Source organism: Palaemon carinicauda, chromosome 21, assembly GCF_036898095.1.
Source record: "Palaemon carinicauda isolate YSFRI2023 chromosome 21, ASM3689809v2, whole genome shotgun sequence".
Lineage (NCBI taxonomy): Eukaryota > Metazoa > Arthropoda > Malacostraca > Decapoda > Palaemonidae > Palaemon > Palaemon carinicauda.
The window spans coordinates 122,146,283-122,172,079 of record NC_090745.1 but is presented as its reverse complement, the minus strand read 5'-3'; the positions used below and the strand labels follow the sequence as shown (position 1 = coordinate 122,172,079).

The 25,797-nt window shown below is 39.1% G+C and overlaps 1 protein-coding gene across 3 annotated transcripts in view; it reads right to left on the bottom strand.

Moving 5' to 3' along the window:
- Papst2 (PAPS transporter 2) overlaps positions 1-25,797 on the bottom strand; it is a 199,073-nt gene that overhangs the window by 15,305 nt on the left and 157,971 nt on the right. The window contains exons 1-6 of one of the 3 annotated variants that reach the window (XM_068345349.1): positions 21,000-21,206; positions 18,354-18,529; positions 13,315-13,439; positions 8,520-8,616; positions 4,259-4,424; positions 3,467-3,657 (exon numbers count right to left, since the gene is read on the bottom strand). In XM_068345349.1, coding sequence (XP_068201450.1) covers positions 3,467-3,657; positions 4,259-4,424; positions 8,520-8,616; positions 13,315-13,439; positions 18,354-18,521 — 747 coding nt within the window. In that variant the 5' untranslated portion in view covers positions 18,522-18,529; positions 21,000-21,206. Of the gene's footprint in view, positions 1-3,466; positions 3,658-4,258; positions 4,425-8,519; positions 8,617-13,314; positions 13,440-18,353; positions 18,530-20,634; positions 20,714-20,999; positions 21,207-25,797 lie in introns of those variants that run through there. The other 2 variants (XM_068345348.1, XM_068345350.1) reach the window with 2 other exon arrangements.

Below are 25,797 nucleotides of genomic sequence, written 5' to 3'. Positions count from 1 at the left end.
GGACGATTCTCCTGCACGAGGTGGGGTTTCTCCCAATGGTGCGATGGGAGAACGTCTCACCTCGGTAGACTCCCGAGGACGGAAAATCCTCGTCCACAGGAGAGGGGTAGAAAGTCTGGGGGGGGAAAGAGCCTTCCTCAAGGACTTCCGGGGAGCCAGCTTGGCCCTGGGAGAAGTTACCACGACTTCTACTCCTCTCTTCCTCTTCAGTGGGGTCGGAGCTGCCATTGATTTGAGGCCCAACTCAGAGAAGGCAGGTTTGAAAGCCTGCATGACGGCTCTGACAAGGAACCCGAACCATGGCTGCTTACTGACAGCAGAGACTCCCTCTGGAGGGAAGGGAATCGGGCGATCCTTCGGAGTAGAAACTACAACTGGGCCTGCCTGAAAAGAAAGGGAAGAAGAAGGTTGGTTCCTGTACCTATCCGGAGTTTTCCCCTCCTCCTGCGGGGGCGCTGATTGACGACCTGGAAGCTCTCGTTCCTGTAGCTTCGCGCGGGGGCTCGCGCTGTGAATCCCGATGGGGATTGCGCTGGCGCTCGCGTGATGGGATTTTCCTTGGTTCGCGCGCGTGCGGAGATGATGGCGCGGGCGAACGCTGGCGTGCAGGAGAGCGCTGGCGTGCAGGAGAGCGCTGGCGTGCAGGAGAGCGATGGCGCACTGGCGAGCGATGGCGTGTAGGTGGGCGATGGCGAGCAGTGCGCGCAGGCGAGTGACTGAGCACAGGTGCATGGGCGTGCAGGCGATCTACGACGCGTGGACGAGTGGGAGCGTTGGCGAGCGATGGCGCGCAGGTGATCGGTGGCGCGCAGGTGTGCGATCTGGCGAAAGCAGAGGTTGCGCCGAAGGGTGTGCAAGCACTTGCACGCGCGGAGGTGATTGCTCGCTTGCGCGTGGGCGCGCAGGATCTCAATGATCTCGATGAGCTCTAGAAGGCGTGCGCGCACGCGCAGGGGAAATATCCCTAGCGCGTGGGCGCGCAGGAGGGCGCACAGAAGGAGCTGGAACAGGTGCGCGCCAGCGCGCAGGCGAGGGCTGACGAGCAGGCGAGGTCCAAAGGCGCGTAGGAGATCGCTGACGGGAAGGAGAAGAAAGATTCTTCCTTCCAAATCCGGAGATCGTGGGCGCGCAGGCGAACGTTGGCACGCAGGCGAACGCTGGCGCGTAGGTGAAGTGTGCTGGTGAGCAGAAGATCGTGGGCGTGCAGGAGATCGTGGGCGCGCAGGAGATCGTGGGCGCTGGCGAGGAGAAGATCGCTGGCGCGCAGGTGAGCGCTGGCGAGCAGGAGAGTGCTGGCGTGTTGTCCCTGGAACAGGAGGTCTTTGAAGTAATGTCTTAGGAACGGCAGGCGAGCGCTTGCGCGCCATTGCGCGTGGGCATGCAGGAGAACGTTGGCGTGCAGGGGATACCTGGCACTTAAGGGACTTACTCACAACGTGAGACCGCCCCTTTTGCCCCGAAGGGACTGATGCCCATTGGATAACGGGGTGCGTGGGCGCCCACAGCGTGTCAGCGGCCAGGAACGGAGACGGGAGGTCAGCAGGTCTGGCAGGCGAAGGAGATCGTGAACAATCTGCAGAGAGGTCCAGGGATGCAGCTGCAACAGTCGGTGCACGGCGAGGAGGCTCCTCTGCGGGGGACTGCGAAGACGAAGAACCGCCTCCTAACTCCCTTGTGGAGAGAAGGAAGGCCTCTACGGCAAAGAGGAGGTCGAGCTTTCCGTCTGATACGTCCTCTGGGGGCAGCAGGCAGACCATCGGCAGTCCTCCAAAGAGGAGTCTCTGTTAGTGAACTCCCCCGAGGGGGACAATCACCTGCAGGAGAGACCGTTGGACTTAGCTCCTCCCTCGAAGGATGTTCGGAGGGGGGAACTAAGCCTTCAGCTACATCAGGAACCATAGCAGGGGTTTGACCTAACTCGTCAAAAGCCCCTGCCACAACAACATCGACGATAGACAGAGGATCAACCTCTGCTACCGTCGGCGAATGTTTGACAGCAGCCCCCAACCTGATTATGTCAAACAAGGCTTCCTTGGAGGGCGAACCCTGAAGCCCCAAGGAAGCCCAAAGCTGTAACAAATCATTGTTAGACACATTGTTATCAGAAATATCCTCCCCCGGGGGAGGAGGAGGAGCTGCCTCGCTATGGGAGGCAACTCCCTCTCCCGAACCCCGAGGTTGGTGAACGTAAGTACGGCCTACGCTACCACTCGACGGCCTCACGGGAGAGATCGATCGAGTGGGAGCTTCGGAGGAGGTTCGGGCTATGGAAGAAGAGTCCTTGGGATTTTCTCTCTTCAAGGAAACCCCAGAAGGAAAAATATCCCGTTTGGACTTCTTCCGACGCCGGGAAAACTTCTCCCACTGGGAGGTAGACCACTCCCTACACTCACCACATACTTTATTTCATTCACACCGTTGGCCCCTACAAAAAGGACACAAGGTGTGAGGGTCTGTGTCCACTGCCGACATATAAGTTCCGCAAGGGAGGTCAGGTAAGCCGGGACACTTCCGCATGGTAGAGCCCAGCTTCCAAAGACACTATATAAAAGAAAAAGCAAAAACAAAGATCAAAGGCTGTCAAGTAAGCGAGGGTGGGAGCAGACACGTCTGATCGTCACCCGAGCCAAAATCAAAGTGAGCTAATCACAGGTGTGTGAGGGGGGGAGGGGTAGCAAGCTACCCTAAACCCTAGTTAAAATTCTAATGGCTCGTCATTTCAGCTACGCCGAAAGTAATACCCATATTAAATAGCGTGGTTTGTATTTCAGTTACGGAACAAACTACCGTTAAGAGCATGTTTTTATGGAGGCCAAAGAAAGTTGGAAAATTAAGTGTCAATTAAGCCCAGCTTCTGGAGAAGCAGCAATTTGAACATCAGGGGATGTTCATGAAAATAGAAAATTTAAAAAGCCAGAAATAAAGCATTCGGTATGGATAGTTAATATAGCCTTCCAGAGTTGGGAGGTAATGCGAACTATAGGATATGTTCAAATATTCAGACTTGCAATCAATGGGACAGCACTAACTATGAACGTTAAGATGTAATTTTGAACGAGGTACGGGATATACTAATTACTCTATTGTCGGTTCAGTTAGTTATGCACAATTATAGTCTTGGATGTTATGGTTCAAGGAATTTTTTGGATTTCAGAGTTATTCAATTCCACTGTCATGGTTACACTTCTAACTGATGCATTATGTTTGAAGCCACATTTTCCATAAGAACAAGTGATTAAAAGCAACAAAGAATTCTAACCTCTAATCCCATCACTATTTATTTTGTAAAATAAACGGAGATCTCCAAATACCACCTTGAGGAATGCCTTCCATAATAAAATAGGAGCCACTTGTGCACGAGTGGAAAAACATAATACCAAAACTATACAATAACTCTTCATCTACTGTATTCAAATTTAGGAAAAGCCTTTTATGTAACACTGATAAATTAACAGTATTCACTCACCATGGCAGCAAATGAAATTGCAGATATTAGCTGGTCACTTAGGAGAAGGCCAATAAAAATAATAACAAACCCAATACTGTAGGAATAAAAAACTACATGGGTTGTGCCCTCATTGTATTTCTTCATGGCTCCTTCTTGAACATTGCCAATAATGGCATCGCAAAGTAATGCCATACTCACTAACATTACTCCTGAAAAACAAAACCGTAAAATTGTAGAAAGAGTAGAAATGAATGGCTAAGGATTACAATATGAACTCAATTGGCTGTGATGTACTGTAGAGATCACTATTAACCCTTTTACCCCCAGGCTATATGGAACTTTCCAACCCTTAACCCCCCGGGTTATTTATTTTCAAGCACATTTTGCAGTATATTTTTTTTCAAATTGCTCTAACAGCCTTAATTTTTGTCATAGAGAGGTCAGGTTGGTCTCATTCTCTTGGAAAATGCTTGAAGTTTCTCGAAAAGTTATCAAAAATATGCAAAAAAAAAATGTAAATAGCAGTTTTTTGCAAGGACGTACCAGTACGTCCATGGGGGTAAAAGGATGAGTTTTGTGAAACGTACCAGTAAGTCCTTTGGGGGTAAAAGGGTTAAGAGACATAGTAATTACCTGTAATGCTAAAGTACTTCAACACCCAACATAAATCTGCACATAAATGAATTATATTTTCTGTCAAAGCCAATACAATGTCTTGTCCGAATGACATCGTACTGGCTTCCATATGCAGTACAGCTGAAAATCAGAGATTACTCATGCAGATACGTAGACAAACGTCTTAATACAAACCTGTTAGGGAAAATGTTGGTTGGACAGTTGAATCTGCCAGTGTAAACCAGGTGAGTCCAATGCACATACATAGGCAGGCTAAGACTTCTAGGAAATTGTAAGATTTCCCAAGAATGATAATTGATCCAATCATGACTGGTATTAACTTGCAAGACTTGAAAATGACCTGTGAACATTAAATAAATTCATTAATTAATATAATTATCTAATAAAAAGTCCTCAATTATTACAAATAATGGGTACAATTTACTTATTAAATTCTCTATTTTGGTGGTGGCTAGCTATTCCAAAAGAAGACCTGAAATAAGTGACATATGGACTTCCATTATACAATGCCAACCAAAGCACATCACTAACCCCTATAGTTAGGAGGCAAGCACTTTATGTGAATCAAATCATGCAGTGAGTATAAAACTGATAAAATGAACATTTTGAAAGACTGACAATGTCTGACAAGTAACAATGTTTTTTTTTAAGTTTTAAATATGTAAGAAAACACAAACATCTAAGTGCCTGAGACACACGAGCCACCTCTAGAAAAAAAAACTTGAACTTTTGCAACATACTTATCCTACCACAATGGATCTCTCTTTATAGGTATCCTATTCAAATCCTACTCAATAGGCTACAGATAAGTATCTCTTCACCTAGATTGGTTTTATCAGCCGTTGCCTGCTTCCACCTTTGTATTCTAAACCTCATAACATCCTCTCTTTTAACTATTTTTTTAAAATACTTCTTTCATCTTTAAAACTGGATTGCTTTTTTGTTGACCAGACGGACATGAGTCTTTTTATAGTTTATTTATGACATATTTGTTTTTGATGTTGTTAATAGTTTATATATGACATGTCTGTTTTGACGTTGTTACTTATTTTAGAATGATTTATTGTTAATTTGTTCTCTTCATTTATTTATTTCCTTTCCTCACTGGGCTATTTTTCCCTGTTGGAGCCCCTGGGCTTATAGCATCTTGCTTTTCCAACTAGGGTTGTAGCTTGGATAGTAATAATAATAATAATAGTAATATCTATGATACATCAGCTGATAATGAGGTCACAGATATTAATCATTAACTTGTTTGAATAAGATACATATATCTGCTACTTTGAAACATTAGATGCAACTATTGTATATATGTTCTAATATATGGGAAAAGAGAGGTTCAAGGAGGATGCTAATAATACCGTAGCTTAAAACAAAGTGGCTAAAATGTGACTGAAATAAACTGGGACAACTTCCTCTTCATGTTTTATTATGCCTTTAACTTTAGTCCTAAATTTTTCTCCTTTGCTTCAGAAATTCACGGGCACTCACTTTTATTTAAACTAATGGTTATTGTTGTTTTTACCACTGAGAATTTTTTCCAAGATCATTATAAATACTATAGAGGTTACCAATGTTGACATTTTGAGAGTTGCAATATTCCAACAATACATCTGTCCTTCTAAAATATAATCTTGTTGAAAATTATGACCATTCACGGAAAGGCTGGTTAGAAAATTTCCTTTAAAATACTGATGGCTTTGTTTTTGTAACACACTTCCCCATGTTTGATGAAATTCCAACATATGAATTAAAAATAAGAAAGCACTCTCAAAAGTCAATACTGTAAGGTGCTCCTTTAAATTTAATAAAGTACTAAGAACTGCAGTCATTCAAATACAAATTAATTACCTAACAGCTATTCCAGATACAATATCAAACACTTATTACTGTATTGGTGATTTGAGATGGCAACAAAACTACAAGAAAAATAAATCATCAAACCTAGGCTACACAACCAGAATTCCATGAATCGCACAAAATGGACAGGTGGTAGGATAGGGTAGAAAAAAAAAATAATGTTGTAGACGCTGAGCAGTGAGAGAAAGTGTTGATGCCAGGGATTTTAGCCTTCTGAAAAGCATTGTAAATGTTGCAGAGGGTATCTGAGGAAAGAACTCCAAATAATTTGAGCATTCAGAAAGCATTGTAAATGTTAAAGAGGCGGAGCAATGAGTGCAAGTGATGTTGTAGTTAGGGATTTTCTTTCATTCATTACATAGACATGTTCTCACAACTGTTTACATTGCTTATACTGTACGTACTTATCCCCTGTATGATTGAATGATTGATTTAAGAGTTCTCTGGCATCCTTAAGGTTTTTAACAGCATCCCTTTAGTCCCGGCTGCAGTGTTTTCAAAGTCACCTTTATTACTTTTTATAATGTGGTGGATAACGGGGGAGGGTGGGCTGTGGCACCCTAGCAGTACCAGCTGAACTCGGTTGAGTCCCTTGTCAAGCTGGGAGGAACATAGAGAGTAGAGGTCCCCTTTTTGTTTTGTTTCATTTGTTGATGTCGGCTACCCCCCAAAATTGGGGGAAGTGCCTTGGTATATGTATGTATGTATAATGATTCTTGGCCTCTCCCCACCTAGCTATCCAACTGCTTTGACCTAGTTTCCAAATGCAGAAGATCCTCAACCCACAAACTTAACCCTTTTACCCCCAGGCTATTTGGAACTTTTCAACCCTTAACCCCCAGGGGTTATTTTTTTTTCAAGCATATTTTGCAGTATATATTTTTTTAATTGCTCTAACAGCCTTAATTTTTGTCATAGAGAGGTCAGGTTGGTCTCATTCTCTTGGAAAATGCCTGAAGTTTCTCAAAAAATTATAAAAAATATGCCAGAAAAAATTTAAATAGCAGTTTTTTTGCAAGGACGTACCGGTACGTCCATGGGGGTAAAGGGATGAGTTTTGTGAAACATACCAGTACGTCCTTTGGGGGTAAAAGGGTTAATAGGTTCTAAAATGCTGTTTTTAAGTAGAATTTTGTTAAACTTTGGCCCAGGGTGAGGCTAAATTGAATCCCATGCCTATGATTTCCAGCTACAAAGGTCAACAAATAGTTGGGTTTCATATGAAATCGTATCAGGTTATTACAAACCTCAATTTTCTTATATTATTACAGTATTTCTTCATCTTAACTCTGTTATTTTCAGTTGGATTTAAGTTTGTATCTGAGAATGTTTTGGATTTGAGGTTTGTATCTGAGAATGTTTTGGATTTGAGGTTTGTATCTAAGAATGTTTTGGATTTGGGTTTGCATCTGAGAATGTTTTGGATTTGAGTTTGCATCTGAGAATGTTTTGGATTTGAGTTTGCATCTGAGAATGTTTTGGATTTGAGTTTGCATCTGAGAATGTTTGTAAGTCGAATGCTTGCACGTTGGGGGGGGGGGGCTTCTGTCCTACCGTTCATTCAAGAGAACGAGAACGTATCCTTCAGAAGAGTCTACGAACTAGTTTATAAATAGTTTTCACTTAACCCTTTTACCACCAAAGGACGTACTGGTACGTTTCACAAAACTCATCCCTTTAACCCCATGGACGTACCGGTACGTCCTTGCAAAAAAAACTGCTATTTAAATTTTTGTTTGCATATTTTTGATAATTTTTTGAGAAACTTCAGGCATTTTCCAAGAGAATGAGACCAACCTGACCTCTCTATGACGAAAATTAAGGCTGTTAGAGCAATTCAAAAAATATATACTGCAAAATGTGCTTGAAAAAAAAATAACCCCTGGGGGTTAAGGGTTGGAAATTTCCAAATAGCCTGGGGGTAAAAGGGTTAACAAAATAATAGATCAAATTGAATAAATTGATAGGCTAAGTATATATGAATATATAGTTGCATCATCACCATTAACCTCAACTCAAACTCACAAATAAGGCTTGCAATTTCGGGATATAAATGGATATTACATCAGCATAAGCAAATTGATTTGCATATTGTTTGTTACTTGTCAGAAATTCTCTAAACATATCAGTTCATTCTGCTAATAATTATTTTAATAAAAATAGGACTTTAATACACTTAATGTATAAGAGGAACAATCATACAGTTACTGTTCTGTATCTCTATTTGAAATATTTTCATAAAATAAATTTTTGAACATACTTACCCGCTGGTTATGTAAGTTATGGCTAGCGTTCCCGACGCCTGCCATTCTTATATAACCAGCGGGTAAGTTTTATGTTTAAAAATTATATTTTCATAAAATAAATTTTTGAACATACTTACCCGCTGGTTATATAAGAATGGCAGGCGTTGGGAACGCTAGCCATTCTTATATAACCAGCGGGTAAGTTTTATGTTTAAAATTAGAATTTCTTAAATAAATGCCCTTGTGGAGAGCTATAGCACAAGAAAAAATACTTTTGCATATAATAAATTTCTACATATACAAATAAAGGATTACACAGGTATACATACTTGCGTAGGGTAATTTAGATATCCAACAGATGAATTTGAAAAGCCCATAGTTCCAACTGTTAGTATAGCAATAGCAATGTAGACTTTTAAAGGTATTCTGGAAGATAAGTACAATTATCAAATTTTTAAGCTTAAGGATTGGACAGTAGGAATTAAGGATGGAATTAATTCTTGGAAAAACACTAGACATTTTCACATAAATCTTCAATTTTTTTTTTCTTTGGAGAGAAAACAGTTAGAACAATGATATTCCTGATGATAAACTAGGTAGCAAGAACATTTTCTACAAATTCTTTATTATTATTATTACTATTTTGGTAGGAGACCCTCCTCCAGGCAGGTGGAATTGAAAATAATGGCTGCTTCGGCAGAATTTAATTTTAGGTCCAATTTTTCTATTCTTCGGACTATTTGTTTCTCAGGGTTGCTACATATAGCTAGTAAGTGGGCGAAGTTCATCAGGTAGAAGGATAAACAACAGGTTAAGTTTGGAGTAATTATTGCAGTAACTATTATCATTATTATTATTACTATCATCATCATAAATATCATTATTATCACTGCAGGAGACAAAAAAATTCTTCCCGTACACTGTTTATAGTATGTATGTAGAGAACAGTAATATAGAATTCTCAAAGAAGATGAAGCATTTGAAAAGCAAATACTTCTGCAATACATAAACATACTTTATAAACTAAAAAAATAATTGCTTTTTGACTTCGTCATTGGCCAGAATGAGATTGCTCTTTGGAAAGGAAACACTTTCTTACAATCCCCAGCAAATAAATATCCTGCAGGATAGATTTCCCACATTTAAAAACCTGAGAATACAGTAAGAAGTAAACAAGCAAATAACCAGATGAATGAATAACTATTCACATATAAAAACTACAAGTTCATGACACTGCGATAGTACTGTAGTGAAAGATAGGAGTGCTAATCTAAATGGGACATATAGATACCCACAAGTGTAACGAAATGCTCCCTTGCTATGTTGAAGTCTGCCTGACTTGGAGATGATCATAGCCACATGGAAGGGATAGTAGTGGTTGTGAAAGCGCAGGTTTGCAATATCTTATGGCTGGGTTAAGGTTAAGTTCATATCATAAGAGTTGTTTAAAGACATAATAACCCCCACAGTTGATGCCTAGTAGAATAATGCTTTATTACTAGCCAAACACCTGCTTCTGTCTGGTATGCACAAGTTCAAAGCAAAATTCACTAGAACCAAAGCTATATAAAAGAACAGCTATCTTCACGCATTTGATAAAACCTCATATAAATCAGGATTAAGACTTTCAGTATACAAAGAAATTATTGAAAATTATTGCTTTGCAGGATGACATGTGCTACTGAGCTAGGCCTTTAGTTCCTCAATATACCTCTTTAGTTTGTAAATTAAATTGATGTTTGCTACACTTCACTGGAAAAGAGAAATTTTTTCACTAATTATTATTATTATTATTACTGTATTATTACTAGCCAAGCTACAACCCTAGTTGGAAAAGCAAGATGCTATAAGCCCAAGGCCTCCAATAGGGAAAAATAGCCCAGTGAGGAAAGGAAATAAGGAAATAAATAACTGACGAGAACAAGTTAACAATAAATCATTCTAAAACAGTAACGTCAAAACAGATATGTCCTATATAAACTATTAACGTCACAAACAAATATGTCATATATAAAATATAAAATGACTCATGTCAGCCTGGTCAAAATAAAAACATTTGCTCCAACTCTGAACTTTTGAAGTTCTACTGATTCAACTACCCGATTAGGAAGATCATTCCACAACTTGGTAACAGCTGGAATAAACTTCTAGAATACAGTGTAGTATTGAGCCTCAAGATGGAAAAGGCCTGGCAATTAGAATTAACTGCCTGCCTAGTATTAAGAACAGGATAGAATTGTCCAGGGAGATTTAAATGTAAAGGATGGTCAGAGTTATGAAAAATCTTATGCAACATGCATAATGAACTAATTGAACGACGGTGCCAAAGATTAATATCTAGATCAGGAATAAGAAATTAAATAGACCGTAAGTTTCTGTCCAACAAATTAAGATGAGAATCAGCAGCTGAAGACCAGACAGAACAATACTCAAAACAAGGTAGATTGAAAGAATTAAAACACTTCTTCAGAATAGATTGATCACCGAAAATCTTAAAAGACTTTCTCAATAAGCCAATTTTTTGTGCAATTGAAGAAGACACAGACCTAATGTGTTTCTCAAAAGTAAATTTGCTGTCAAGAATCACACCTAAAATTTTAAAAGCGTCATACAAATTTAAAGAAACATTATCAATACTGAGATCCGGATGTTGAGGAGCCACCGTCCTTGACCTACTTACAATCATACTTTGAGTTTTGTTAGGATTCAACTTCATACCCCACAATTTGCACCATGCACTAATTTTAGCTAAATCTCTATTTAGGGATTCACCAACCCTAGACTTACATTCAGGGGATGGAATTGATGCAAAGAGAGTAGCATCATCTGCATATGCAACAAGCTTGTTTTCTAGTCCAAACCACATGCCATGTGTATATAGTATGAAAAGTAATGGGCCAAGAACACTACCCTGTGGAACACCGGATATCACATTCCTATACTCACTATGGTGCCTATCAACAACAACTCTTTGAGATCTATTACTTAAAAAATCAATAATAATGCTAAGAAACGACGCACCCACTTCCAACTGTTTTATTTTGAAAGCAAGGGCCTCATGATTAACACGGTCAAAGGCAGCACTAAAATCAAGGCCAATCATACGAACTTCCTGACCACAATCAAGGGATTTCTGTACAGCATTGGAGATTGTAAGAAGGGCATCACATGCTCCAAGGCCTTTACGAAAACCAAATTGCAAACTAGGGAATAGATGATTACCTTCAGCAAACCTATCAAGACGTTTTGCCAGAAGACGCTCAAAAACTTTAGATAATATGGGAGTTATGGAAATTGGGTGGTAATCAGTGGGACAATTGGAGTCAGGCTTGATATGGAAGAAAGAATATTAATGAAATTCCAATACTGAACAACTATCAATCAGCTTTTTGAAATCATGGTGAGGGGTAGATGGAGACAGTTTGAGTATACTCTTTGCACTCCACAAGAGATATTAGTTCACCAAACTTTCAACTGGGCTCTACAAGGCACTAGAGGAGTTGGAAGTTTGAAGACCCAGAAATACATGGCTGAGGACTATCAAGTGTGATTTAGGAGATGACGAATGGAGAAGCATTGATTTAAAAGTTCAAGATAGAGATGACCGGCAAAATCTAACCAAGGCCCTTTGCATCAATAGGCGTAGGAGGATATGATGATGATGATGATTAATCAGCCACTGTACTTAAGAGAACCAGCACAAATGTTCTGCATTCTCTCTAATGCAAAAAAAGGTAAAAAAGGAAAATACTTCTCTAAAGCGTTCAATGCACACGCCCAAGCGATTCAAGAATGCTAATATACTGTGGATTCTCAGTCTACACATTAAGTGAAACAATCCAATGTTATCACAGCTTGGCAATGCACAAATGCATATTGCTTAATAGAACTAATCAGTTATTCTCCCTGTTTACAAGGTGCAACTCTGCAAGATCGTCACGGAGAACTGAACGTTAATGTGTTTGAAGAGACCTGACTTCAGGGTAATCAAAAATTGTTTTATTCTTTGAGATATATAGAGGAGAGAGATTTCCAAATTCCTTATTTAGAATGACCATGGGGGGCTGGATTAGCTTTAACAATAGGTTGAGATAGACCAGAATTACCAAGACTAAAGGAGGATTCACTGGACTTCTGAAGTTTAAACAAAGGGAACAAGTGATGACAAGAACTTGTGAAGCTCATCACTATCAAAAGATGGCTGAAATTGTGTGCTGTCTAAAGGTGGAGGCGTGACAATACTGTTATCCTGCTATAAGTAACTAGCCTAGTCTTGCCCAGCTCACTAGAACTGTCAACTTGATTGTTAACCATTGAAACATACCTTCCCATTACAGGTACAGAATTGCCCCCAGCACAATACAAGCGAATATGGAACAAGATCTCCCAGAAATGATTCCAGTACACACTCCAGGCAATAATTGTCAACTAAACAATGGGAAGATATCTTAAAACAATGTAACCTATATGTGAGGATATTCGATCGTGGCTGGTCGACACAGTAAACTGAAAACTATACTTCCTAATGCGACAGTGAGGTTCTTTGCCCTCGATTGAATAAAAAGAAAATGGGAAATTTTTTAAATACAGGGAAGTGTCGCTTAAACCGGGCTTCTGGAGAAGTAATATGAATAACAGGAGAGATTCATAGAAATAATCTAAAGGGTCTTAAATATGTGAGATCACATACGTGACCATACTAGGATTTACATACAATAATCTCCAGACACTCATGTGTACAACAACAGTTACAGGTACAGTAAAGGAAATTAGAGGCATTAAAATATTATGTTGCAGAGTACAAGAAATGCAAATGTAAACTGATGGGGTTGCATAAAAAACTGTACTATGGTGAAGCATAAAAGGAATGCTGGAAAATCAAATTTGTTAAGACTTACAGCAAGCCCTGGAAAATCCATATGATTTAATACACACATGTGATGGTTTTAGCTTCTAAAATGAGAATGGAGTCCGTGATTTTTAATTCAAAAAAAAATATTAACTCTCCTACAAATTAATTTCTCCCACGGCGTCAATGACCTTAGATGTCAGGATGCCTGAAAACTTTAAATCATTCATTCATTCATAACTACAAAACAGTGAAAATTATTTGAGTAAACCTACTTTTTACTGATATTTTCTCCAGATGCAAAGATCTGGATGGCTGCAAAAGCTGCATAATATGCAAACTGGACTAAAGTTAAGTACCATCCATGTGGGCGCATCCCTTCTAGAGTGAATATCAGCTCCTGAAATACATAAAGCATTACAGTCAGACAAAATTTATTTGTCTTCATTTCTTTACTCAAAACAATCAATAACTTATTATCATTATTTTTACTTGCTAAGCTACAACCCTAGTTGGAAAAGCAGATTGCTATAAGCCCAAGGGCTGCAACAGGGGAAATAGCCCAGTGAGGAAAGGAAATAGGGAAACAAGAAAAGTAATTAACAATTAAAATAAAATATTTTAAGAACAGTTACAGCATAAAAATAAATATTTAATACATAAACTATTAAAACTTTAAAAAACAAGAGGAAGAGAAATAAGATAGAATAGTGTGCCCGAATGTACCTTCAAGCAAAAGAACTCTACTCCAAGACATTTCCTTCTATATAATAATATTACTAATAAACGAATATCCATTTTGTATACTTATCCATCAAAACAATGAATTAATAATTCAAAATTAATCTAAGCCTTGAGAGGGTTCCCAAAAACAATGACCTTATTTGGTTAACAAAATTTATAGCACAGTAATGATGCCGTGACTTTCAGTTCATTAAATTTATACCCACCGCTAATGATTCCTACGTTTCTTTCCCAACACTAATGGCATATCTTCAGTTACCATATAAGTGTATTTCTCATTAAATTCACAAGTAAATTTCCTATAAGCCTACAAAAAAATACACAATTAGACAAATAACTTGTAAAAACATACCCTCCCTGTTAAAGGTAAAAATTTGCCCAAATTGAGGTGTGTATAGACTATTTCAGTATAGGTACTAATGAAGAATACCCACACTATACTATGATGTGAATATGTTTGTTTTCAACACAAAATAGAAAGTTTTGTTATGAATGTTGAAATTATTTAGCTATCTGCATAAAGCCTAAAAAAAGTCATATATAAAGACTACATACTACCAAAAATGACAAATTTGAAAGCAATATGCATTTTTCCTATCAATACAAAGCACTAGCTATTTATAGGGACTATACTTCTGGCGAAGCTGGAAGACTAGCCATAAGACTTTTAGCAAGGCGTAGCCACTCAACCGGTAGTCTGCGGTGGGGATAGGAGGGGTAGCCGACTACCACACTTACACACACACACACCTGTGTCGTCTCGTTACTTTTTATTGCAGGCAGGACTTATTGGGGACAGGTGGTGGCTGGCCAATTTGTATAAATAGCTACAGGTTCGTATCGTTAGGAAAAATAACATAACAGGGAGAAACCCTGACACCTCGCTAAACAATTTGTGCAAAGCACAGTTAGCGGCCTGAGCAATCTGTGTAATTGTGTGATACTAGCAGTGTGACTAGTCTAGGTAAGAATTCTTAGAAACGTAGGGATCATAGAATCAACCATAGATCTTACTCAATACCACCTTGCTAGGGGGTATGGGGATGTAATAAGTATATCTATCTATACTAGGTAGGCAGTTAATTCTAATAGCCAGGCCTTCTCCATCATGAGGCTCAATACTACGCAGTACTCTAGAAGTTTTATTCCAGCTGTTACCAAGTTGTGGAATGAGCTTCCTAATCTGGTAGTTGAATCAGTAGAACTTCAAAAGTTCAAAGTTGGAGCAAATGCTTTTTTGTTGACCAGGCGGACAAGATTCTTTTTATAGTTTATTTATGACATACAGGATTTGTTTTTGATGTTGTTACTAGTTTATAGATGACATGTCTGTTTTGACGTTGTTACTTTTTTAGAATGATTTATTGTTAATTTGTTCTCTTCATTTATTTATTTCGTTATTTCCTTTCCTCACTGGGCTATTTTTCCCTGTTGGAGCCCCTGGGCTTATATCATCTTGCTTTTCCAACTAGGGTTGTAGCTTGGATAGTATTAATAATACAGTAATAATAATAATACCAGGTTACACAAGGGAAATGATTTGCCTGCCGGAAGATTTCTGAACATTGGCTGGTGGAAGGACTCTCCCTCGGAAGGGAAAGCAACAACACCTGAAGGCAAACCTACTAACTGCACACCCAGTTTCCCATCAGCGAGTTCTAGCTCAAGGTTCCCCCAAAAGGATTTATCCTTAGTTCGTTAGGAAGGGTGCCCTCATCTCATGATAGTACCATTCGGACTCTGACCAGAGCCTGGAGGCCGAGTGGTACACCATGTGCCACCTCTCCTCTTTGATGCATCTAAAGGGAAAGTCAAATCTGAGGAAGGGACGAGGAAGTCGACTCCTCAGTGGAGATTCTCATTTGGCAACCATGTTCTCAGGTCCGTCTCCTGCCCCGGTTCTGTAAAGACCCGAGAAAAAAGGAGATCCTTCGTGCTGAATCACCTGTGATCTGGCTGCCCCTGAAGAGGTTGGATCCGAAGGAGTCCAATGCAGGCTAGATGAACCAGAGTGAAACAGTGACCCCAAGACGTAACCACTGCTGGCTGAAAGTGCGTCTCATAGAAGGAACCCCGTTGTTCTGCGGAAGACTTCTGCAGGCCGATGATGATGAACATGTTTAAGGATATCCGTCTCTGATAAGGAAGCCGAGTATCTCGAGATTTACTTCAATCCTCAGATCACTGTAAACTTGAGTTGTCTTGGTCTTGACGAAGGTAAGCCAGCAAATCTGTTAGGATCAGCCAGTCATCCTGAAGTCTTCGGAGAACGAAGCTGATCAGGACCAGGTTGACACTGTGGTAAAAACTCTTGTGAAAACCTGAGGTGCTGTTGAAACCAAAGCACCGCAACCTGAAATGGTATGCCTGTATGATCGAAGATACTTCCTTGATGAAGGATGTCCTGGAATTTAGGAGTATGAGTCATAGTGGTCGAACGTGCACAGGAGGTCCTGTGGACCAACTGCTTGTTTGACCGTAAGCATTATCCTCACTGAACAGAGTTTGATGAACTACCTTGTTCCAGGATTAGAGGATGAACTGAGACTTCTATAGGAAGAAGTGACTGTAAAAGCTCTGAGATACCTTGATGAAACACATCGTTCTACCAAAAAGACGTAACGCCTGAGTCCGGCCGTCCGACCAGATGTTCGGATCGCGCGAGTTAAAGAGAAAGCCGCCCTCACACCTCAACAGGTGGGTGGAAGATTAAAGGTGTATGCTCTTATAGATGAGCTCCGGATTCTCTGTCCTTGTCGAAACGAGATGAGTACTCCGAACTCGTAGGAGGGGATTACCCACAATAGGGTAAACCTAACTCAAGGAAAAGAAAATGAGTTATCCCTAAGACGAACATCGGCCGATGGGCGAACTCAAGCTGCGGGAGAGCATCATTGTCAGAGGGTTGACGAACAAGACTGAGGTCAACCTAAGGGTTGGTCGCATATGCCTCTCCGTAGAAGGATCAAGAGAATGGAAAGCTGAAGTTGATTGTACAAGTTCTGAGGGAGCGTAGGCCGACGAAGAAAGAGAGCAAGAAGAGATGCCAACAGCATTTGGTGTTCCCAGGCGGTTACCCATCAAAGTACTGACCAGACCCAGTGTTGCTTAACGAAGATTCCTCGCAACTACTGTAAGTTGCTATAGCTGTTGTAAGCAAGAGCCGAGTTCAATACCCTAGAAGAGTAAATGAAAAAAGGGAATAACACTACAGGGTTATTTATCCTGAGGCAGGTATGAAGGACCGAGGAGATGATCCAAGGAATCGTATCAAGAACCGTGACAGAGATTCGACAAGTTCTCGAATTTGTGGAGAGAAGAGAAACAAATACATGTAACCCCAAAGGATTATGTTCACAAGATTCGTTCCGAATCACCAGAGAAAGGCAGCGGAGATGATCGGAAAGAAGACTTCTGTTGCTGCAACCGCTGTGTAGAACTATATTCTTCCTGCAGGTCTTGTCAATGAAGATGTTGGCTTGTAACGTAACATATACCATAAAGTGATGCAAGAGAAGAGGTAGTGAGCGGAAACGACGACTTCATCCTCAAGGCAAATGACACATCAGCCCCCTAGTAGTAGAAAGAGTAATACTATTGTCAACTCACTTTAGTGAGGCAGATTTGCACCGACTCGCAGGGGTGCCTTTTTAGCTCGGAAAAGTTTCCTGATCGCTGATTGGTTGGGCAAGAAAATTCTAACCAATCAGATAGCAAGAAACTTTTCTGAGCTAAAAAGGCACTGCTACGAGTCAGTGCAAATGCACCTCATTAAAAAAAATTTAGTATAGTAGTGGTCGTGATGAAAGGAAAATATTCGTGAACGCTGACGAGGACTGGAGGGCTGACGAAGAAGACTGCCATTCATATATACGGGCTCTTCAAAGCTGAAAGAAGAAGATGGAAACACCGGGAACCGAAAACACAGTACAGTACACTACAAGAGTTCCAAGTAATTTACCCACACTCCCCCCTCTGAAGCACCCTTGAATAATTTACCCACACTCCCCCCTTCTGAAGTGCCTATCAGAAACCTATGATCTGTAAATATGGTCATATCAGAAGAAACAGAACCAGAGCTAAATGAAGATTATAGGGATTTTTTCTCTAGCAGCAAGACGGATACCTTCACTTAGTTTTTTTCCACCGTCCATGGGAATCACAATGTGAGTAAAGTACAAGATTTGCTTGTTGTAAGGACACTCAGACTTTCATGTAAGAGGAGGATAATTAAGGGTCTAACTGTTTCACTGAATATCAAAACATGAAATTACTATGTGGGGAGACACTTTGAATAGCAACTAAATCTGGAGAAAAATGGATATAAAAAAACTTACAAAAACATCATATCTCTTATTATTAGGATTGGATTCAGAATTCAGTAATCTAAGAAGGAAGGATATTATTTCAACTTTGATCCACCTTCAACATATTCTAATGTCATAGAATTAATAGAAATTAATGCTCTGATAACCTCTCGTAAATGCAAACTAAACATAGAAAAATTGTACCTAGTGCTACATCACAATTGTACAATAAATAACGCACGGCATAAGCCAACAATACTTACAAGAACATATCCATAAATAAGATAAAACACAAATACAAGTGATGACAGAACGAGGAACTGTGGTGTGCTGGGAACTGCATTTACAGGTACATTAAAAAGCTTGATACTTTTCTTCTTTGGTTCATTTTGGTCTCCCACTATGATGACGGTGCTTCGGTTTTCTTTCATGATTTCTCCTAAAAGAACAGGACACAAATATAAGAAGACAAATATAAATGATGATCCACTACAAGTTACATAAAGTCTGTTTAAATAAAAACATATCAAACACTTTCATTTAAACTTACAGTTGTGGAGTTTACAGTATTTAAAACTGCTAGCAAGAAATTTACAGAGAAAAAAAAAAAGTTGAAATTAAGGAAACTAAAAGTCACATACCAACCATTATGCTGTAAGCAATTAGCCTCCGCACTAGGCAACTATTTAATCATCTGTAATGTGATCTTCACAATGTACTTAAGCAGACAATGAAGTTTAACCCGAGGTTGTTTCCTATTCAAAACAATTACTTTTTTTTTCATATATACTCATGTCTCTACTGCTTAGAATAACACAGATCTTTCAACACCAATAAGTCCTGATCTACTAATTAATTGGACACTCTTACTATGATTGCTAGTTAGCAATATTTTTCCACTTCTTCCTGCTCTGGCCAATACCCTAAGTTTACAGACTTTGTTTTCTTTCCTTTCCTCACTGGGCTATTTCCCTGTTGGAACCCTTGGGCTTATAGCATCCTGCTTTTCCAACTAGGGTTGTAGCTAATTAAGTAATAATAATAATTATAATAATAATAATCATAATACCCAAATTTCTTGATTGGTTAGGGTAGGGTGTGTAAGGTAAGTTATGGTAGGGTGTGTAAGGTTAGTTAGGGTAGGGTGTGAAAATTAGTTCGGGTAGGGTGTGTAAGGTTAGTTATTTTAGGGTGTGTAAGGTTAGTTATATTAGGGTGTGTAGGGTTAGTTAAATTAGGGTGCGTAAGGTTGGTTAGGGTAGGGTGTGTAAATTAGTTCGGGGAAGGGTGTGTAAGGTTAGTTATGGTAGGGTGTGTAAGGTTAATTAGGGTAGATTAAGGACATTATTAAACTGTGATACAAGCTCCAGTGCTCTTGTAGTTCGTCGGCACAGACCTGGTATAAAATTACAAAAGTTATGAAACTTTAAAAGGGAAACAAACATAAGCAAACGACCTAACCTACCCTCGGAGCCATATTCTTACCTACTAGGAGGGTCTATGACACCCTGCGATCCCCTTAGACTGCCATATTCTTAGCTTTCCAGGGGTGTATGTATGATGATGGCCATACTCCTTAACTCTTTTATTTTCAACTTTACTGCTAAAAATACAGCAGCCTATAAGTGGTCACACCCATTACGTAAGTAGGCAAAGACTACAGCTTGTAGGTTAGGTTAGGTGAAGAAAATTAGGTTAAGTGGAGTACTGTGCACACGGGAGGTCCTGTCCGTCATTATACAAATGCTCCACTTAGGTTACTCTTAGACTAAGGCTCAATCCTGTGTTTGCTTCCCAACTGGCTTCACTCCTAGCAAGGGTACACTAAATCATAATATTTTGTAAATTGTGTAACTGGCTTCATATTCTTGAACTTTAGACAAAAATAAAAACAACTTACCATAAAGAAAATCAATTTGACAAGTACTAAGAATGATTATACCGGTCCAAAGGAACTATATTCACCCTCAAACTACTAAAAAAATTTCATACTATATATGGCTTAAAATTAAAAGTACCATAAGATGAACCCAACCTGCTACAATTTACCCAAATATTCATGTTCCTTCCTGATTATGTTTATTGCACTTCTGACCATTATTATTGGTGCAAATCAGCTTTATTCACCCATTCAATAACCACAGTTCCTTACTGGGATTTCCATAATTGTACTAAATGGGGTGTAAACAGGTGAATGCCAGACTGGGGTTTAAGTCCCACTCAAACTCATTAGTTTCTTTAGTCGCTGCAACCTCACCATCCATGTGAGCTAAGCATGGGGGATTTGGGGGAGCCTACTAGTCTCTGCGATTACCTAGCCCTCCTTGTTCCTAGCTTGGATGGAGAAGGGGCTTGGGTGCTGATCATATGTGTATATGGTCAGTCTCTAGAGCATTGTCCTGCTTGATAGGGCAATGTTACTATCCCTTGCCAGAGCCTTTATATATCAGCAGCCAGTTCCTTCTGCATGGATTAAAAATGGACATTAACTAACCTAAACTTCCCCCCTAACCTAACCTACAAGCCGTGTCCTTACCTACTTACCTGATGGAGGGGGGCTTACGCCCCCTGCGACCCCCTTCACACTGCCGTTTTCTAAGTTAGCCATAATAGTACATATAGGTGGCTGCTATCATACATACATCCCCGGCCTTTGAACCAATAATGATTAGAAAATGCATAAATTACAAGGTGACCATCTGGAAAATTATATTCACGAATTCAGCATGAAATTAACGTACCAGTTAATTACCAGTGATTATAATATACTAACCCTACGTCCTGCCATCTACGCTTAACTGATATTAATGGCTTACACGATGATTAAATTTGCCTAATTACCCGTAGAGCAATTATCATACGAAAAACTTTATAGCCAACAGCATTCAAGACGAAATTATCATGCCTACCTTCGGCTTATTGTCCTTGTGTTAAACGGTTTATTTTAGTTACAGAGTAGATATGTCTATCATCTCTCGTCTTTTGGTGTCCTAATATCTTCCTTGGTGTCCTAATACCTTCCTTATTCCAGAGCCATCGTGGCTTTTAACTTGATGACACCGGTAGTTTGACAATTAGTAAACTACGGGACCCCTGCCACGTCAAGTTTGTTTTGGTGGTAGTAGTAGTAGTAAAGGGGTGGAGCTACCGTTCAAACGGCTCGTATGATTATTGTCATCTTGGTCTTGATACGGCAGCTTTTATTAAGTAATTCCATTCATTTTCTTCTATTCATTGCGAAAAAGAAGATGGGGGATAGTTTTATTCAAAATATACAAAAAACTGATAATATTTCTCTCTCTCTCTCTCTCTCTCTCTCTCTCTCTCTCTCTCTCTCTCTCTCTCTCTCTCTCTCTCTCTCTCTCTCTCTATATATATATATATATATATATATATATATATATATATAATATACATATATATACACACACATTATATATATATATATATATTTTGAAAGTTTGCTGAATGTTGAGGATGATAGGGAGGCAGAGATTATTGCTGTTCCAGGTGTTGAGGTGCCAGTGATGGGAGATGAGAATGAGAGAGAGATTACAATAGAGGAAGTGAGGAGAGCACTAGATGAAACGAGAGTAGGAAAAACATCTGGTATGGATGGTGTGAAAGCTGAGATGTTGAAGGAAGGGGGTGTGACTGTAATTGAATGGTTGGTGAGATTGTTTAATGTGTGTTTTGTGTTGTCAATGGTACCAGTAGATTGGGTCTGTGCATGTATTGTACCACTATATAAGGGTAAGGGAGATGTGCATGAGTGTTGTAATTCAAGAGGTATTAGTTTGTTGAGTGTAGTTGGAAATGTGTATGGTAGAGTACTGATTAATAGGATTAAGGATAAAACAGAGAATGCAATCTGGGAAGTACAGGGGGGTTTTAGAAGAGGTAGGGGTTGTATGAATCAGATTTTTTACAGTTAGGCAGATATGCGAGAAATATTTAGCAAAAGGTAAGGAGGTGTATGTTGCGTTTATGGATCTGGAGAAAGCATATGATAGAGTTGATAGGGAAGCAATGTGGAATGTGATGAGGTTATATGGAGTTGGTGGAAGGTTGTTGCAAGCAGTGAAAAGTTTCTACAAAGGTAGTAAAGCATGTGTTAGAATAGGAAATGAAGTGAGCGATTGGTTTCCGGTGAGAGTGGGGCTGAGACAGGGATGTGTGATGTCGCCGTGGTTGTTTAACTTGTATGTTGATGGAGTGGTGAGAGAGGTGAATGCTCGAGTGCTTGGACGAGGATTAAAACTGGTAGACGAGAATGATCATGAATGGGAGGTAAATCAGTTGTTGTGTGCGGATGATACTGTACTGGTAGCAGACACAGAAGGGAAGCTTGACCGACTAGTGACAGAATTTGGAAGGGTGTGTGAGAGAAGGAAGTTGAGAGTTAATGTGGGTAAGAGTAAGGTTATGAGATGTATGAGAAGGGAAGGTGGTGCAAGGTTGAATGTCATGTTGAATGGAGAGTTACTTGAGGAGGTGGATCAGTTTAAGTACTTGGGGTCTGTTGTTGCAGCAAATGGTGGAGTGGAAGCAGATGTACGTCAGAGAGTGAATGAAGGTTGCAAAGTGTTGGGGGCAGTTAAGGGAGTAGTAAAAAATAGAGGGTTGGGCATGAATGTAAAGAGAGTTCTATATGAGAAAGTGATTGTACCAACTGTGATGTATGGATCGGAGTTGTGGGGAATGAAAGTGACGGAGAGACAGAAATTGAATGTGTTTGAGATGAAGTGTCTGAGGAGTATGGCTGGTGTATCTCGAGTAGATAGGGTCAGGAACGAGGTGGTGAGGGCGAGAACGGGTGTAAGAAATGAGTTAGCGGCTAGAGTGGATATGAATGTGTTGAGGTGGTTTGGCCATGTTGAGAGAATGGAGAATGGCTGTCTGCTAAAGAAGGTGATGAATGCAAGAGTTGATGGGAGAAGTACAAGAGGAAGGCCAAGGTTTGGGTGGATGGATGGTGTGAAGAAAGCTCTGGGTGATAGGAGGATAGATGTGAGAGAGGCAAGAGAGCGTGCTAGAAATAGGAATGAATGGCGAGCGATTGTGACGCAGTGCCAGTAGGCCCTGCTGTTTCCTCCGGTGCCTTAGATGACCGCGGAGGTAGCAGCAGTAGGGGACTCAGCAGTATGAAGCTTCATCTGTGGTGGAAATGTGGGAGGTTGGGCTGTGGCACCCTAGCAGTACCAGCTGAACTCGGCTGAGTCCCTGGTTAGGCTGGAGGAACATAGAGAGTAGAGGTCCCCTTTTTTGTTTTGTTCTTGTTGATGTCGGCTACCTCCCAAAATTGGGGGAAGTGCCTTTGGTATATGGATGGATGGATATACATATACACACACATATATATATATATATATATATATATATATACATATATATATATATATATATATATATATATATATATATATAAATAAATATATATATATAAAAGTGAGGACATATGGTATGCACGTAACAAAGGACAGTGGATGCTGTATAGTGCGTGATCCTTGAAAACAGTGGTGTCCTTTTAAGAGGATGAATTTTAAAATCAGTGCCGGCAAAAATAAGTTCGTTAAACAAACGAAAGCTGGGAAGAGGAAGCAACACATGTTAAAATACATAGAAGAAGAATTATATTTAGGATTCAATACAGAACGAAATATTAGATTGATATAATGCAAATGATAGAATAAACAAAGACAGGTTGGTACAAGTATTTCTTCCTCGAGCTGTATTTTGCTAGACAAGAGTTGTGTATCAAAGAACTGGAGTTATAATTTGCACTGGGCTGTTTAACTTTGCCTCCTTTATGGAAACAGATTGCAGATGTTGAAACCAAATTGAAGAAACAAGTAGAAGACACTGAGATGGCTGTGTTTGATTGATATGTGTTGTACAATCTATGGATAAAGAGGTTTGATATTTTCATTTTTGTAATGGACAAGTATTCTCCTCAAATTTACTTTTCCGGGAGAAACGTATGCCTGGCATTCTGTTGGACGGGAGAACAAGTCCAGCTCAAACTCGATAATTTCTTGTAGTGTCTGCAACCTCACCATTCTTGTGAGCTAGGGATGAAGGGTTTGGGGAAGCCTATATCTACCTGCTGAGTCATTAACAACCATTGTCTAGCCCTCCCTGGTCCTATAGTCAATTTCTTTTAGCGATGCAGATTTGCACCGACTCGCAGCGGTGCCCTTTTAGCTCGGAAAAGTTTCCTGATCGCTGATTGGTTGGACGAGATAATTCTAACCAATCAGCGATCAGAAAACTTTTCCGAGCTAAAAGGGCACCGCTGCGAGTTGGTGCAAATCTGCCTCGATAAAAGAAATGGACTATAGCTTGGGTAGAAATGGGTTTGGGAGCTGATCATATGGATATATGGTCAGTCTCTAGGGCAATGTCACTGTCCCTTGCCTCTGCCATTCATGAGTGACCTTTACAGAGATATCTTGGATCCTATCCTGGGTGATTGGAATGTCATAACTAAACCATACACACAATTTTAAGCGAAGGTCATTAGAAATGTGAAGGGGATAGTTGCCACTTAGTGACTTTCGAGCGAAAATCACTGAAATCGAGAAACACTACTTTTTCTGCATACTGTACGAGGGATTGAAAGGGTATGATATAAGAATATTCTATAACTAAAATATAAGCATGGATTGACGTGGGCCTACATTAACAAATATATATATATATATATATATATATATATATATATATATATATATATACAGTATACATATATACAGTATATATATATATATATACATATATAAATATAAATATAAATATATATATATATATATATATATATACATATATAAATATAAATATATATATATATATATATATATATATATATATATATATACTGTATATATACAGTATATATATATATATATATATATATATATATAGAGAGAGAGAGAGAGAGAGAGAGAGAGAGAGAGAGAGAGAGAGAGAGAGAGAGAGAGAGAGAGAGAGAGAGAGAGAGAGAGTGGTACTACGGCAATCATGCAGGTTTATTGAGCTAGTCTCATTCAATATGTCAATAAAGAGTTTTTTTTTTAACGATTCTCTACATTGCATTAGATTTATATTAAAATCATATTTAGTAGCATCATTCAAGTGTCCGAAAGAAAATCAATGTTTTTAATTGATAAATTATAATAAATACATTAGAATACAGTCAATATAAGCGTTCTTAATTAATAAATTATAATAAATACATTAGAATACAACTAATACAACTAATATTTCCTTTCCTCACTGGGCTATTTTTCCCTATTGGAGCCCTTGGGCTTATAGCATCTTGCTTTTCCAACTAGGGTTGTAGCTTGGATGATAATAATAATAATAATAATAATAATAATAATAATAATAATAATAATAATAATAATAATATAGTTAACAGTAGCAGTGATGAATTTCCAATTGTTGAAATAATTCATGAAACGTATAACGTATGAAATATATATATATATAATATATATATATATATATATATATATATATATATATATATATATATATATATATATATATATATATATATATATAAATATACATATATCTATACATATACTGTATATATATATATATATATATATATATATATATATATTATATATATATATATATATACCCTAAGCACACAGCGAACACATTCGAAATTTTCAATATAACTGAGTTGGCAAACGA